This window comes from Cydia pomonella, chromosome 1, assembly GCF_033807575.1.
Source record: "Cydia pomonella isolate Wapato2018A chromosome 1, ilCydPomo1, whole genome shotgun sequence".
Lineage (NCBI taxonomy): Eukaryota > Metazoa > Arthropoda > Insecta > Lepidoptera > Tortricidae > Cydia > Cydia pomonella.
Window position 1 is genome coordinate 39,477,312 of NC_084703.1, and position 15,145 is coordinate 39,492,456.

Below are 15,145 nucleotides of genomic sequence, written 5' to 3' on the forward strand. Positions count from 1 at the left end.
TTAGCGGTCTGTAGTCAACTACGAACCCTTAAGAGGAAAGAGGATGGCCGCATAGCTGTGGTTGACATACAAAAAATTTAGTCAAAATATTTTCAATAATGTTAAATCCAGAGAGGAAAATGAGGGACAATTTTTCTATTAGAATATTTACAAATTCATTATACAGAATGTAGCAGAATGAAAGGCAAATAAAAAGAGACCCATTATGTTTCGGTCATACTGAACAACTTTTACTATGGGACAAACCCTGACACCGAGAATTTTTTTTGGCTATTTCGCACATTTTGCTGGTCTGATGCTAAAATTGCCTAAGGGAGAGTCGATGTATTTTTCACGTTTTCGGGGTTGGTCCCATAGTAAAAGTTGCTCAGTATGACCTAAAAATGAAGGGGTCTCTTTCTTTGCCTTCCGTTCTTTTACATACTGTATTTCCCAGTAAAATAACCACAAAAAAGACTTGCGACCGGTGAGGTTGACAGAAGTGCTGTCGAAATAATACGCTATGGAACAGTAAGGAAACTTCGTTTATTGGTGAAAGGTATACGTAATATATTCTCGTATGTTATTTATTTATTGTATTAGATCAATATATAATAGTGCGTAAGCTTAACTCTATCTGACCATTAAAATAATATTATGTGTGTAGAACATTATGTATGTAATTGTAAATGTTTGGATTATTGATACAAACCAATAATAAAGGGATTACTTTGATGTTGTTTAAAGTAAACACTTGGTTATGCCGCGAAAAAGCTTATCATTTATCGTAGCAGAATGTGCCTATTGGAAGTCTGCACCATTCATACGAGGGGCGGATGAAGTTCCCGCGGTCAAGCAAAATAATATACTCCCTAGCAGCGTGGATGCTGAGCAGCAAGCTTGCAGATTGTTTTAGTCGGTGGTATATGAATGCTAAAAGTAGGTAGGTACATAATATGGCGAGCACTCCAGTAAACAGGAAATGCCGTGAGATAATGCGCTATTTGCTAAATATCTAAAAATAGTGTTGTAACAGGCTCGAGTAGCGGCACTTTTAGCAGAGAATTTGAAATAGAGGTGTATTGTCAAAGAAAATTATGTAGCCACAGTAAATTTACTGCCATCTTTCAAAACATGATTAAAACTTTTAGAACGCCATTTGACTTTAATCCTTATTCTTTCACAGATATGTGTTAAATATTAAAAAGTGGCGCCATCTTACCGGGCATCGGCTAAAGGTTGTGGTGGCATCGTTTCAAGCGATACTTTTGGCCTTCGATCTATTAAATGGCGTCACTTTTTGATATTTGACACATATCAGTGAAAGATTAAGGATCAAAGTCAAACGACTTTTTCAAAGTTTTAAGCACGTGTGTGGGTGTGTGTGTGTGTGTGTGTGTTTAGATACATTTGTTTAAGAACATTATAATGTTCTTAAACAATGTATCTTACTAGATACCTTTATACCCCTTCCGTCAGAAGTAAATTGCTTCTAATATATAATTAATGACATCTGTCTTTTGTACATTAGACTTTCTACCATTTATATAAACAAAATAGTCGATAGTCAAAATACGCCGCTCAGCAGTATGAACTGTAATATCGACTATAGAGTTTTTTCTACAGGGTATAAATCCAAATGTATATAAACAACTATCAACCTAAAACTAGAAGAAAAAACAACGTGTATACTATGAAAAATTCTTAACAAAAAGAAATAGGTAGTTATTTACGATAAAATTGTGAAGTAGGAAATTCGCAACGAGTGGTGATAAATTAAAACACGACCGAAAGGAGTGTTAAATCGACACGAGTTGCCAATTACCTTTTCGCACGTCCAACGTTTTACAGTACATATGGCCCTTTAAATTTTGGACATAGGCTAGGAATGTGTTCATTCCCGCACCACACTAGTGCGGGAAATTAGCACCATAAATACTGTAAAACATGGATATGTTGATAAACATAACTAAACAATCTAATAAATAGGAGGAGGGAGGGGGTAATATTTTGCACCCAAATTATTCACAGTAAATACTAGTGGAGACTCTTCTTTTTAGTGTTAAAAAAAAAATTAATTGAATATCCGAACGAGTAATACCTATTGCCTACGGCGTATTTATAAGCATCGGTGTGGGGTCGAATATATAAAACTAAGACAATTTACTTCGAGAATTTACAACACTATTATGCATAACTGACCGCGAAATTATCTTCCGCCTCTCGAAAAAATCTGGTGTAAAATAAAATTACATTACTAAAAATATTCTATGATATACTAAAATCATATGAACACATTTTTTCTTAATCCTACCTCTAAAATAAAATCCACACCAATCTAACAACTACCGATACAACATATTAATTGAGTTTTCTTAATGGTTGATGTCTAACCGGTTGATTCAGCAGTAATACAAACGTAATTCGGTTTATTATGATAGCCACTATATTCAGGTTCTATCCTGAATACTATTTTTAAATAAAGATTAACCATAAAATAAGAAGCGATCAACGCGTTGAAAAAGAGAAGTGCGCACTGGGTGTAATTTATAATTCAAGTAGGGTTTACATTTTGGAATCGTCGCCACAATAAGGGCTTCATAAATTGATTGATAAGCAATTAGTGCAGTTTTCTTGATTGAAACTAAAAAAGTAATAAATAATAAGGTTGCGCATTTAGGATTTTGTACACAAAATGGAAGACCTGGGATGTTATGAAGAGCGAACAAGCAGCACGCCAACAGACTGACTAGAGTTGGAAGTAGTTTATTTAATTTTGGATAATTTCTTCGGACGTTCGAACTGCTCAGTGGGCTGAAAAGGTAGTATCAATAAAAATTAATCAAATAATTGCTGGCTGTGGAGACACATTTACCTGTATAAATGACTTCTACCTAACAACCTCAATAACTCTGTATGAAATAAAAGCTTGTTGGGTTGAGTCATAATCGAACTTACGCTCACATTTTAACGACAGTTTGAAATAACATGCACATTCAAGTAACTTGAGTTCATGCCAAGTTTCGTGTAATATAAGTTTGTCGTTTTAAAGTGAGAGCGATTACGATTGTATGTCCGTCCGTAAATGCACTATATTGTGAGTTATTTTTTATCGTCTATGATATTAAAGACATTAGCGGTCTAAAATCTATGAAAATAGATGGTTATACCTATATATAATTGACTCGGAATATAGTTCCCGTTATACCGATATTTACCTGTTACTGCATTACTGACATACTACAGTAAAAATTTGTCCAAAATTAAAAAAAAAAACCGCAAAAACCACTCATCAATTATAAAATTTAAGTAAAGAAACAAGCATTTAAATACTACTCAAATTAGCTACACACTTAATACATAATGATACATATTATTAGAGTTTTCTTTGTATTACAAACTGATCAAAACCATTTGGGTATTGGTGGTGGGATAAATTTAACTCTAGATTACAGTCTATGTTATCAAATACAAGACCAAAACTATTGGCAAAACCGAAACATGGTACTTAACTGTAATGTAAACTAAAACTTATATTACTAAATAATTACCTCGGAAGCTAAATATGAATGTAAACAATTGTAAATAGTTGATAACAAACGAATATTTATAAAAGCCTCAATATAGATTTTTATTAAAAAGGTCAACAAACAAAATTCGATTATTACTTATCAAAAATTAGCAAGACTCTGGGACTCTTGATTGCCATGCCCTACTAAGTATTGTTTAGCCTCGTAACGCATGTGGGCCGTTTTGAGAAGGCCTTTACCAGTACCCCTAGTGTAAATAAATTCGATTTCGAAACGTGACGTACGCGTTTGCGTTTAGTCTCATTTTGTATTAGATTTAGAAAGAGCGCGCCAAGCGGGACGTTTTGGAAACTCAAAATCCTATACAAAATGAGACTTAACGCAAACGCGTTCGTCACGTTATGATGTTGATCAAATTTACACTAGGGGTACTGAAGTCTCTTTTCAACTTCATTAGTTACAGAGACTGGTTCTACTTTCTTTACAGGTTACAGACGTTTATAACGCCCGCCTGTGCCTACCTAAGGTTAAGATGACGTCACGACACAATAAGTGACTTATATGGCGCATGCTGACCATAAACAGAAAATTAAAATTAACACAATAACATTAGATTATTGTATTTTTTAATAGATTTTTTATTGTTTCACTCTTTCCGCGAATACTTTAATATTTTTGGTCACAAATAAAAATATAACATCAAAATGATCGTCGTTTGTGTAAAATCAGTAAACTACTTAAGAAAATCGAATCTTTATACAACTTATGTTTAGGTAGACCAGCATTTACTATGGATCAAGTAAGAACAGATCAAGAGCATTTACTAGAAAAACTACAAGTAAACATACATATTCATTTGAAGTTGTTTGTCTCGCTTACTTGATGCATAGTAATATTTGTAATTTTATTTTGCAGAGTGACCCTGGAAGAAGTGTTCAAATCGGATAGAGACGTAAGAGTTATCTCGGCAACTTAAACTCTATGCAATTTTTGTTAAACGTGCAACGGTCGGTAATATTTATTTTAGAATTCAACTCTGTAATGGCCATTGCTCTATTAAAAATCGTCTTTGTATAAACATATACAACTGTACATAAATTGCATTTACTTTGATTTTTTTTCTGTGTCTCTATCCGACAAGGCGACCGATGTTTAAATATATGCTGTGTACACCCTGTTTAAATATCTCTCTCAACAAATATTACTGAAACCATATTTGGACTCCACAATACAAGTTTCCCACACTGAAGCGATCCTTGAACAATGAAGAATACATAGGGTTTTCTAGAGTTCAAAATAAATGTGAGAATACATAATTACAGTGATATTCAAAATTAGATAGAGTAAACTGACATTTTGGGGAAGTAACAAAACTACCGCGTTAAGTTAACACTTACCTACTTTTATTAATGAAAGTCATCTTTTTTCAGTTCGAAGTTATTTTTGTCGAAAAATGCCTGAACCAGCACTGATGTCAGCTTACTCTATTTTAATCTTAATACGCATTAAAATTGATATTAATTATAATAAATATAAATATATATATAAATTTAAATTCGAATTCATTAAATTTCGACACATAATTGTATTGTATTGTTGTGTAGCAAGTGGAAATCCGTGGTCTCTGCCTACCCCTTCGGGAAATAGGCGTGATTATAAGTATGTATGTATAGTTGTATATAGTAACAAAAATAGTACATAATAAAAGTAATAAAAGGTACCTGCCCTACAATACCAGTTCCATTCGAAAGGTTTAAATTACAGATGTCAAGAACGTAAAAAAAAACAAGAGGTAGGGTGTAGATTCTTCTACCAAAAAAAGTATATACACCATGTTTTCTTAAACTCCTTTAACTTCGGGGTATGGCTAAGTACATTTAAGTAAACTGAATGGTAAAGTTACTTTTTTCTTGTAAAAAACAATTAACAGCGTTTCTGTAACACGGACATAATATTTAAATCCACCAAACTTGAAAACTATGACACATCAATGACATTACGAATATCGATAGTTTTTTTAAGCAAGAGAATGATTTATAGTAGCAAATGTATAAACTCATATTAAACACACATCAATAAGCAAACAGGCTCTAGGGCAAGTGTACACGCTCGAAGGGGCCGTATTAGATAAAAATAAATCATTGATTATCTCCGAAATGGAGTTAATCAGAATTTGCCGGTTTCTTTGAGAAAGTTACTTATTTAAGCTCAGGAATACACCCTTGAAACGGACTTTTAAAAAACACCGTGTATATACTCTATGTATAAATGAGGCTTGCTATTACATTAAGTATACTTTTATTCTTATGATTTAATACATATAACTATAAAGTGTAGCAAAACTTAATAAATGTATTAATGCTCAACGCAAAATAGAGAAAAATGAATTTTATGTATCAAATGATACAATGAATATTTGAGTGAACATATAAAATGCTCAAACAGCGTGTACGGTTGTACATCGTCTGCATATAGGCGAATACAGCTATCTACACAGATTGCACTTAGCCAATGTCTGATTTAGAGAACATACTAACTACTTATGTAGACAAATGTATACATAGCAACTAATAATTAAGTGTGTAACAATTAAAAATAAATTAATATTTTGGAATAAGAACATATTAATATATATTTTTATAACCATTATATGCTCAAGGCTTAGCCAAATGTTCATTGCACTAAACAGTTTCTTATCTAATTTTTTGTGAAACAAAAATAAGTCTAAAAATAACCATTCAAATAGAAAATTTTCAAATTAGAAATACAGCAGTATTATAGTTGAAACTTAAATGTTTATATTTTTGTCTTTGGATTGGAGTACATATGTAGGGCCATAACACACACTTAGAGGCAATCATTTGTAACATTTGGTCGATTAATTATCCGAAATTCTTAGTACTTGAGATATTATATTGCATTTATCAAATATTAATTGCACACAAAAGCGTAAATTGTTCATGACTGCTACACCATAGCTAGTGCCGCATGTTTGCGTGCCTTCATACTCGACTTACGGAGCCCTAAACAAGTTTTACAAATCATTTATATGTTATCCTAAAGCATCCACAGACCACTCTATTTCAAAAACTTAGTATCTAAAGGTTATCAAATAATAAAGTTAATCTTTAAAATAGAAAAATAAAAAAATTGATTAACTTAATACTGCACATTAATTTAACTCTAAATCAGTCGAGGCATTGTTAAAGTCAAATAAAAAATATATTTGTTGTTTCACATAAGTATGTGAATATTGAATGTTTGATTCCCTATCAATAAAGCTTTCTTGTGGAACAATTTTCTTATTGGTGTACTAATTATAAGATATAAAATTATAGCCTGATAACAATTTGAGCACATTCTAATATATGTGAACTGATATTAAGAATATCTCCTTCACTTCAATATTTTATCAGTTTTTCATATATAAGAACATGATCAAGTAGCTACCGCTTAATCTAACTGTACTAAACTACTAACTAAATTCTAAACTTTAAATGGTAATAATAAAGCAAGTCGTGAGGCGGGATATTTGCATCAGTCTTGTGTAATTCTCAATCATGAAAATTATTTTTTACTGTCATCTTTTCAACTATTTGGTAATTATGTAAAAAAATGAAATTTGTTATACCCTTTTATGGACATGTGTGTAGGCTGCTTAATCAGTTCAATTCTGATTTTAATGATGAGAGTGTTGCATCAAGCACTCTGCCAGCTGCATAGCCGGGGATGTTGAGGTAGGCGGGCTTGTCATGCTCGCACAACCCAGGCTGTGTGCAGCAGCGGTTGCCTGACGAGCTGGCAGAGCTCGGAGCGCCGCTCAGTCCACCGCCAATCCCTGCTTCTGATGATCCCTGACAAATCATTTTGTGGTTTGTAAATTGTTCCAAAGAACGCAGCTGTTCTCCACAGTTGTCACATTTTAGCTCTCGGGCATGGACTTTCTTGTGGCTATTTAACGACCTTGAGTTGTCAAATACCTTTGGGCACATGTCGCAATATTTCAGCACTTTTTCTCCTGTGCAAACCACTTTGTGGTTGTTAAGTCTGTCTAATGACATATAGCGTTTGTTATTGCAAAGATCGCATTTGAACTGCTTCTGAGGTACTCTGCCAGTATGGACTTGCATATGTTTACGTAAGTTACTCTTATCTTTGATGTACTTTGAACATACTGAACACTTGTTTACATCTTTGCGAGTGTGATTAGCATCTAAATGTCTTCTTAGATGTGATTTCTTGTGAAAGGGTTCCAAGCAGATTTGGCATCTGAATGGCTTTTGCGCAGGATGTACACCAGTTAGATGCGTGTTAAATTCGAGAATAGTTGGGTAGCTCTTTCTGCAATGTGGACAATGAAATAGCTTCCGACAGATTGCAGCACTGGAATCACAAAAGGGATCTGAACAATCATCACAGAATGAGTCTAATCCTACAGGTGGCGTCACAGTGCTTCTGAAGTTGTCTAAGTCACCCCCTAAAGGATCACGTTCAGGGGATGGTGCTCCTTTGGGTTCCTGCTTAACCTTAGCCTGGTCACTATTTTCTGAAAAGTCATCATGTGATGGAGTGGTCCTTGAAGTGCTGGCCAACATCCACCAGGGATTATAGTGCCATGGCCCTAAAGCTGATTGTACTCCTTGACCTTTTATGTCACCTGGCTTTGTTTGAGTTTCAGCATTAGAGAACCCAGGAAAACTGGGCAACTCTTGGTGTTTACTGCGTTCAAATATACTGTGCTGTGATATAAGATTTTCATAATCACTTGAGTCCAATTTTCTCTCACTTCTATCACTTTGATCCCGTTTAGACATTTTCACTGAAATCAGGAAAAAAACAATTTTAACATCTATATATTTATTTAGTATTTCCATAAATGCACTATTTCTAGTTTATTGCAATAAATGAGTCTTTTCTTGTGTTGTTGTTTTGTTCCATTGTCTGAGGGGTAATAGTAGCAGTTTGTAAGAAGAAATGTTGTATCATGGTCTCCATAGATGGCACATTATGGATATGTTTATAACATGTTTGGTAAATATACAACATACCATAAAATCAGTACTACTAACCATAACAATGGAAACAAGTGACACTGAGAAATTAATGCACCCAAATACATAAATAAAACAAAAAATACATTCCTCATCCTCATGCTAGCTACTTTACAATTTTATTATGTAATAAATAAATCTGTTTTGCTTACAAAGATTTCATTAAAATATTGGTCTTGTTGCAAGTTTGTGCCATTTGTATTGTGTAAAAAACACATAATAATTAAATATTGTACAAGATTATGATCTGATTTGTGAACTCAATTATGGTGCCAGACAAAACCTTGACCTCAATATAAGCAAGTTTATTATGATACTTTCATTATGAATATATAAGTTAAAAGTTAGAGCAAAAAGTAAAAAATACATATGCAAATACTGATACTTTGTCAATAGAACATAACATGTTTGTATTCAAATCATTCCTTATCTGTAGCATGAGACAACAAAACGAGGAAAAGAGAGCGTCTATTGCGCGCCATTTTGTTTTTAACAAAATAACTTTTAAAACAAAGATTAAAATTACAAACATGTTATTGTATCTTACATATTATTGCTTTAACAAATTTAGCTTTGTCGAATATTATAATGTTAAGCGTTAAGAAAGTATGTAAATAAACCCAGTATCAGTCCATAATAGAAACATAAACAATGCACACGCCCAAGTAAATTTTATCACCCTTGCGTAATCGACTATGAATCCCAAAAGTGCACAATTACGCAGCATATTGAGTTACAGAATCAACTTTTTTCGTAGCTATAACTGTTGGTTCACAAAACATAGAAGAATGGGACACTTCTAAAATATTTGGACTTCCGGAAATTCGATGAATAGGTTCAATAATATGTTGTCTTCATGTCTGTAAACAACGCAATTACGCGCCTAACTCATTTACCGCGCCTTTAAAATTCATGATACATTGTATGTGTCGCTTTGTAAACTTACCGAAAACATCGTTTTGTCAATCAGTCATAAACTATAGCTTGTAATAATAGGATTTTTGAATAAACAAACAAGAAACTTGCAAGTTAATAATGTGGATAGAAATTCTTATTGGAATCGGTTTCGCATGGGCACTTATTATTGTATTTGTTGGAATAAATAGCAAAACGTTGATGAAAAGTGTTTAAGTAATAACTTTGAAATACATACGTTTACGGTGAATTCCTTTTAAAATTTCAATAAGTTTTTTCAATGAACATCGGCCATTTTGTTTGGTTGTAAAGAGTTTGAAGTTTATCTTGTCTGTGGACAAGGTTTGGTTCGTTTTGAATTTACTAACAGACGTGCGTACCGGACTGCGGCCTAGATCCGTCAGCTCATAAACCTAAAGGGCCCTCCACACTCGTGTGCGAATCGAGCCGCGAAGCCGCGAACGCGAGTGTGGAGGGCCCTCGCGTCGATTTCGCAGATTGTTCACGCCTTCGCACCTTACTCCCCGTTTATTGTCGGTATTTGGCTCGCGTCAAAGGAGTCTTGCAAGTTCGCGAAGCGCGAACTTGCAAGACTCCACACTCGCGATTCGCTCACAAGTCGGTTAATTACATCCGCACTTCCCGATATCGGGCCCGAAGTCCCCAAACCTGATAATCGTTCTTCGTTTAATGGAATATCAGCACATCATAAAGTATTTTACATGTCAAATATTGTAAAAGATGCGCTAATATTTGGTGAAACGGGAAAATACTCTTGCTCGGGGCCGACATCGGGCCTGAAGAGCCAATTACATCCACACTCGCTATCGCCTGATGTCAGAGTCGAGGTGGGCGGAGCATGACTATTTTTCCGTTACACCAAATATCAACATATCGTTAACAATATTTGACATGTAAAAAATACTTTGTCTTAACGATGGGGTCTTATGGAACTTTCAGTAGTTATAGAGAAAGCGCTATTACTGTTTGTCCTTGTCATAGACTCACTTTTCCTTTCCGCCTACTTTTAAAACAAGCGCAGACGCAGACCTGAGGGCCTACCGCGAACCACGTTCGACGTGTTGCCTCCCTGTCATGCTTACGTACAAATTTACAAGTGAGACACAGAGGCAACACGTCGAACGTGGTTCGCGGTAGGCCCTCAGGGCGACACTTAGAAACAATAGAAACGTAGTTAACATTAGTAAATTGACTACCGATTGTGCAAACTACATCACCAGATGTCACTATAAAATTGGTACAATTTAAAGGCATGAATACAACATTAAGAAGGTTGCATATACCTCGTATATCAAGATCTATCTTTATTCATAATGTTGTTGCCTAGCAACTGTTGTTTACTGTCAAATACATGTAAACAGAGATATGATTGATATAAACTTATTATTTCTCTATTAATTTTGAAGTGCTGAGCAGAGCAGAGTAAAATCGAAGCAAGCATTAAACACGAATCAAATTCAAATAGGGAAATTAGAATCCCAATAGGTCTAGTATTACAAAACCTGTTCAAGGCAATGCCGGGAGGTTCAGAGGGCCTACCGCGAACCACGTTCAACGTGTTGCCTCCCTGTCACACTTACGTACGAATTTACAAGTGCGACAGAGAGGCAACACGTCGAACGTGGTTCGCGGTAGGCCCTCAGATATTTTCGAAATGATTATTTTAATTTTGTTTACGACAAACATTTCCGCTGACACTCTGCTAGGGTTTGTTTGATACCGCTAACTTAGACAACATAGAGTGCATCTATGGAGGTATTTGCGTAGACGAGACATACGTCCTATGCCTGAAATTATTAGTACAGGAAGTACCCGAACCACGACATCATTACGCATCGCATGTGTTTATTTTAAAGAATATCTGGTGCGAATTGTTTACGGAGCTAGAGAGCGAGACGAAATTACCAGGAATTCTCCTAATGTGTACATTACCTGTCCTTAATTTACCTCCAGAATTTCTTGAAATAAAATCCAGTTGGATCTTAAGGTTAAAGGTTAAGGTTTCATTGTAATATAGTATTTCATTGTAATATAGTATCTTTAAAGAAAGCATTTGTTTGTGAAAAAAATAATTAGGTATTTATTTTATTTTATATAATTAAATATAATACCTGTATCAAATATATACCTATATAGTGAATGGCACAATAGTGTATGGCGTATATAATTGTAGTACTTAACTCTGCAGGTATTTAAGTAAGCTTAGAATTTATTATAATTGTTCAGTAACTATATATACATATATAAAACTCAGATGCTCTGTAGCAAAAAAAAAACAGTTTAAAATCTAGCACTCTTATATTTAATTAAGGAAACCGTAGGTCTAGCTTTAAAATGCAATAGTTAATAATACCACATATTGTAAACGACCGTTTGTATCTTAATAAAATAAAAAAAATAAAGAAGAAACGCTCAGTTGAGAACTAGGCAAGTCAGTTATGCACACATGAAAGAGTTCTAAGTCAGACTGAGACACAAGTCACAGAAAACGAAGCTAATGCAGCTTTGTACACAAAGATGACCAAAGGTAAAAAGAAGAACAATTCAAGTACTTACACCACCTAGTCTATTACTATCTTGTATACCAAATTGAAAACAATAAACATATACTTTCTTTACTATAAAGTATGTCTTTTTTGTGGTTTCCATTCTTTTAAAACTTTTCTATATAATATTAGGTCTACTTAGGGCTTACAAGTTGATATTTTGTTTGATATCTTGTAAATAAAAAAACTATCAAAATTACAAGAAATCAAACAAAAATATAACTTGTAAACCGCCCAAGAAGACCTAATATTATGGGGTACGCAAGTACCTACACATACGCATGCATATGTAGATGTGCACGCACACATACATAGCTAGTTTCGTATGCAAATCAGAGATAGCGCTTCGAAATTAGTTTCCTTAAAATGCTTCACGAGGGCTCTCTTACTTTACTACTTGTACTTTCTGGCTTCCACTTATAGCTGCCGCCTTGACGGACGTACAGTGAATCACCTTTGATTCGACCTTGTTGTACTTTTCTTGTATTCTACCAAGGTTGTAGTCCGGTACGCCCGATTGTTCTCCAGACTCTAATGTTTTTTTTATACAGCAACAGAGGAGCTACTGCAAAAAACGAAAATCAAAATTTCTTTACCTGCTTCTCTAACGCTCGAATGTGCAAGATGATAGAAGAGGCAAAAAAAGAAAATTTCGTGTTTTGCGGTAGGCCCTTAGTTCGTGTATACATTAGTGTGATATAGCCTTAAATCATGAATCTAGTATTTAGTATGGACTTGGCATGAGTGGTGGGAGCAAAGAGTAAAGTAAGTATAACTAGGTGGGAGGAACTGACAGAACGGAATAGGCTTATGTATCTTTCAGTAGGAGTAGCAGAGAAAGAGTTATTACTATTTGTCCTTGTCACAATTTCATTTATTTTTTATTCCCCTCCGTAAATTGTAGTATGATTATGGTGGGCAATAAATAACCCCATCAAATTACGTAGGTTGCTTTTGGTATGTTCTGAGGAATATTAAAACGTGCTTTTAATTTTGTCGCGTTGCGTATGTTCTGCCCTCACGGGCGCACGCGGTATAGCTCATCTATACGATCCTTTTTTTTATTTTATCTTTATTTATTTATTGAGGGTTTTTAAATAAATGCCACCCTCATAGTGATCTATACGATCCTACCAGGCTACCATCAGTAGATCAGTATCATCTATGCTATATCTATGCCTTAAAATCTGTCATGTCATGTGTAAATTTGTCATTTTGATTTGTGTCAAAAGATACTGGAAAAAGGGCGGGAAACTTCAGGCGCGGTGGACGCGGTTTTTCGTAACTAGTTTTTGAAATTGTATTTTAAAGGATTGGAGTCTGTATTTAGTGTATATATTTGTAGATTTAGATTCACTTATTAATTATTTTTAGTAGTTAGGTGTATATAGTAATCGGTAAGTGATAATTATATGTAATTTCTTATGGGGGATGGCCAGCCCCCTGACCCTGGGGGAACGATTCCCTCAGGGTCAAAAACACCAATGGATATTTTAATTTCTGCGATAGAGTCATCGATGGATACTGATGTATCAAATACTACGGACGTAACTTTAAAGAGGAAAATACTTTCACGAATGTGTACCAATTGTAATAAAAGAAAACGCAAATCTGGTTCAAACAAGATAAAAGATACAGATTGTGTTTGTGTAAACCAATCAAAATTGAAAGATAATGCCAGCCATCCACAACAAACTGAAAAGCTGAATCCCATTGTAAATTCGAATTCTGAAAATACAAATACACTTAATTACTCCACACCTACTCATGTGCCCATTGGTCGTGACCGCTACCAACGGTCAGATGTTGCACCTTACGTTGTACATGTTCAAAAAGAAGCCAACACTGATGGCACAACTTTACATCCAATAACTTTTGGTCGCTTTATGCGACAAAATAACGTGCAAGGCGTTGTGAACGGCAGTCTTAAACGAATAGGGAGAAATCGTGTCAGCATTGCATTTGCTACATTCACTGATGCTAACAATTTTCTATGTAATGAAAACTTAGGAAAAAACAAATACAATGCTTTCATCCCAACATTCAATGTCACACGCATGGGAGTGATTAAAGGTGTACCACTTGACTTGACTGATGATGAAGTACAGACTTCTATTAACCTGCCAATTGGCTGTGGGCCAATTATTAAAATAAGAAGAATAAAAAGGAAAATTGTTGTCAATAACATTACTCAATTTATGAATACAGGTACAGTTATACTTACTTTTGATGGGCAAGTATTACCTACCCGGGTGTACATGTGCTACATGGCCTTGCCAGTAGAACTCTATATATATCCTACGGTTCAGTGCTTCCTTTGTTGTCGGTTTGGACATGTTAAAAATCAGTGCCGTTCAAATCCAAGGTGCTTCAAGTGTGGACAAGGTCACTCCGGTGAATCTTGTCATGTAGATGAGGATGACTATCAGTGTTGCTTGTGTAAAGGTTCACATCAAGCCACTAGTAAAAAATGTTTAGAATTTAACAGACAAAGAGCTATTAAAGAAACTATGAGCAAAAGTTGCATCTCTTACATGGAAGCTTCCAAAATTCACCCACCTGTGTCTAAGGTGTCATATGCTGAGGCCTTGCTTGCAACACCATTGTCATCTTCCTCACAAACACAACATGATTTGCAGAGTAACCAGGATATAATACCAATGTTAAATAACCAATCTTATAAAAAAACTGTTTATCTTAAACCCAGAGCTCCTGTAAAGTTAGGCAAAGGGTATGATAGAAATGCACATTCAGAAATAATAAGACAACCAGTTATCCATAGGGAAAAACCTGTGTTTAATAGTAACAAAGAAGAGAAGCCTAGTATTGATGATATAGTAAAAGCTCTTATGAATTTAATGTCCCAATCTAACGCAGTATCACCGTCCAACGTTGCAGCAGTTATTAATGCTTTATACCAACTCAGAAACAATAATAATGGATCAGAGAGCTCTAGTGGTTCAGTGGAACGTTCGCAGCCTAATCAATAGGAAACAAGATTTAATACATGTTATTAATAAATATGATCCCTTTCTACTTTGTCTTCAAGAGACATGGTTGAAAAGGGATTCATTGTTTAAAATACCAGGATATGTCTGTCTAA

General features: G+C 34.7%; 1 protein-coding gene across 2 annotated transcripts; it reads right to left on the reverse strand.

Moving 5' to 3' along the window:
• Positions 1–506: 506 nt before the first annotated feature.
• LOC133522933 (zinc finger protein 664-like) lies at positions 507–9,950 on the reverse strand. 2 transcript variants are annotated; one of them, XM_061858425.1, is made up of 2 exons: positions 9,714–9,950; positions 507–8,328 (listed from the first exon to the last, which is right to left on the reverse strand). In XM_061858425.1, the coding sequence occupies exon 2, from the start codon at positions 8,321–8,323 to the stop codon at positions 7,172–7,174; it is 1,152 nt and encodes a 383-aa protein (XP_061714409.1). In that variant the 5' UTR covers positions 8,324–8,328; positions 9,714–9,950; the 3' UTR covers positions 507–7,171. The 2 variants fall into 2 exon arrangements, with proteins under 2 accessions (XP_061714409.1, XP_061714418.1); XM_061858434.1 differs by lacking the exon at positions 9,714–9,950 and adding an exon at positions 8,713–8,937.
• Positions 9,951–15,145: the final 5,195 nt, after the last annotated feature.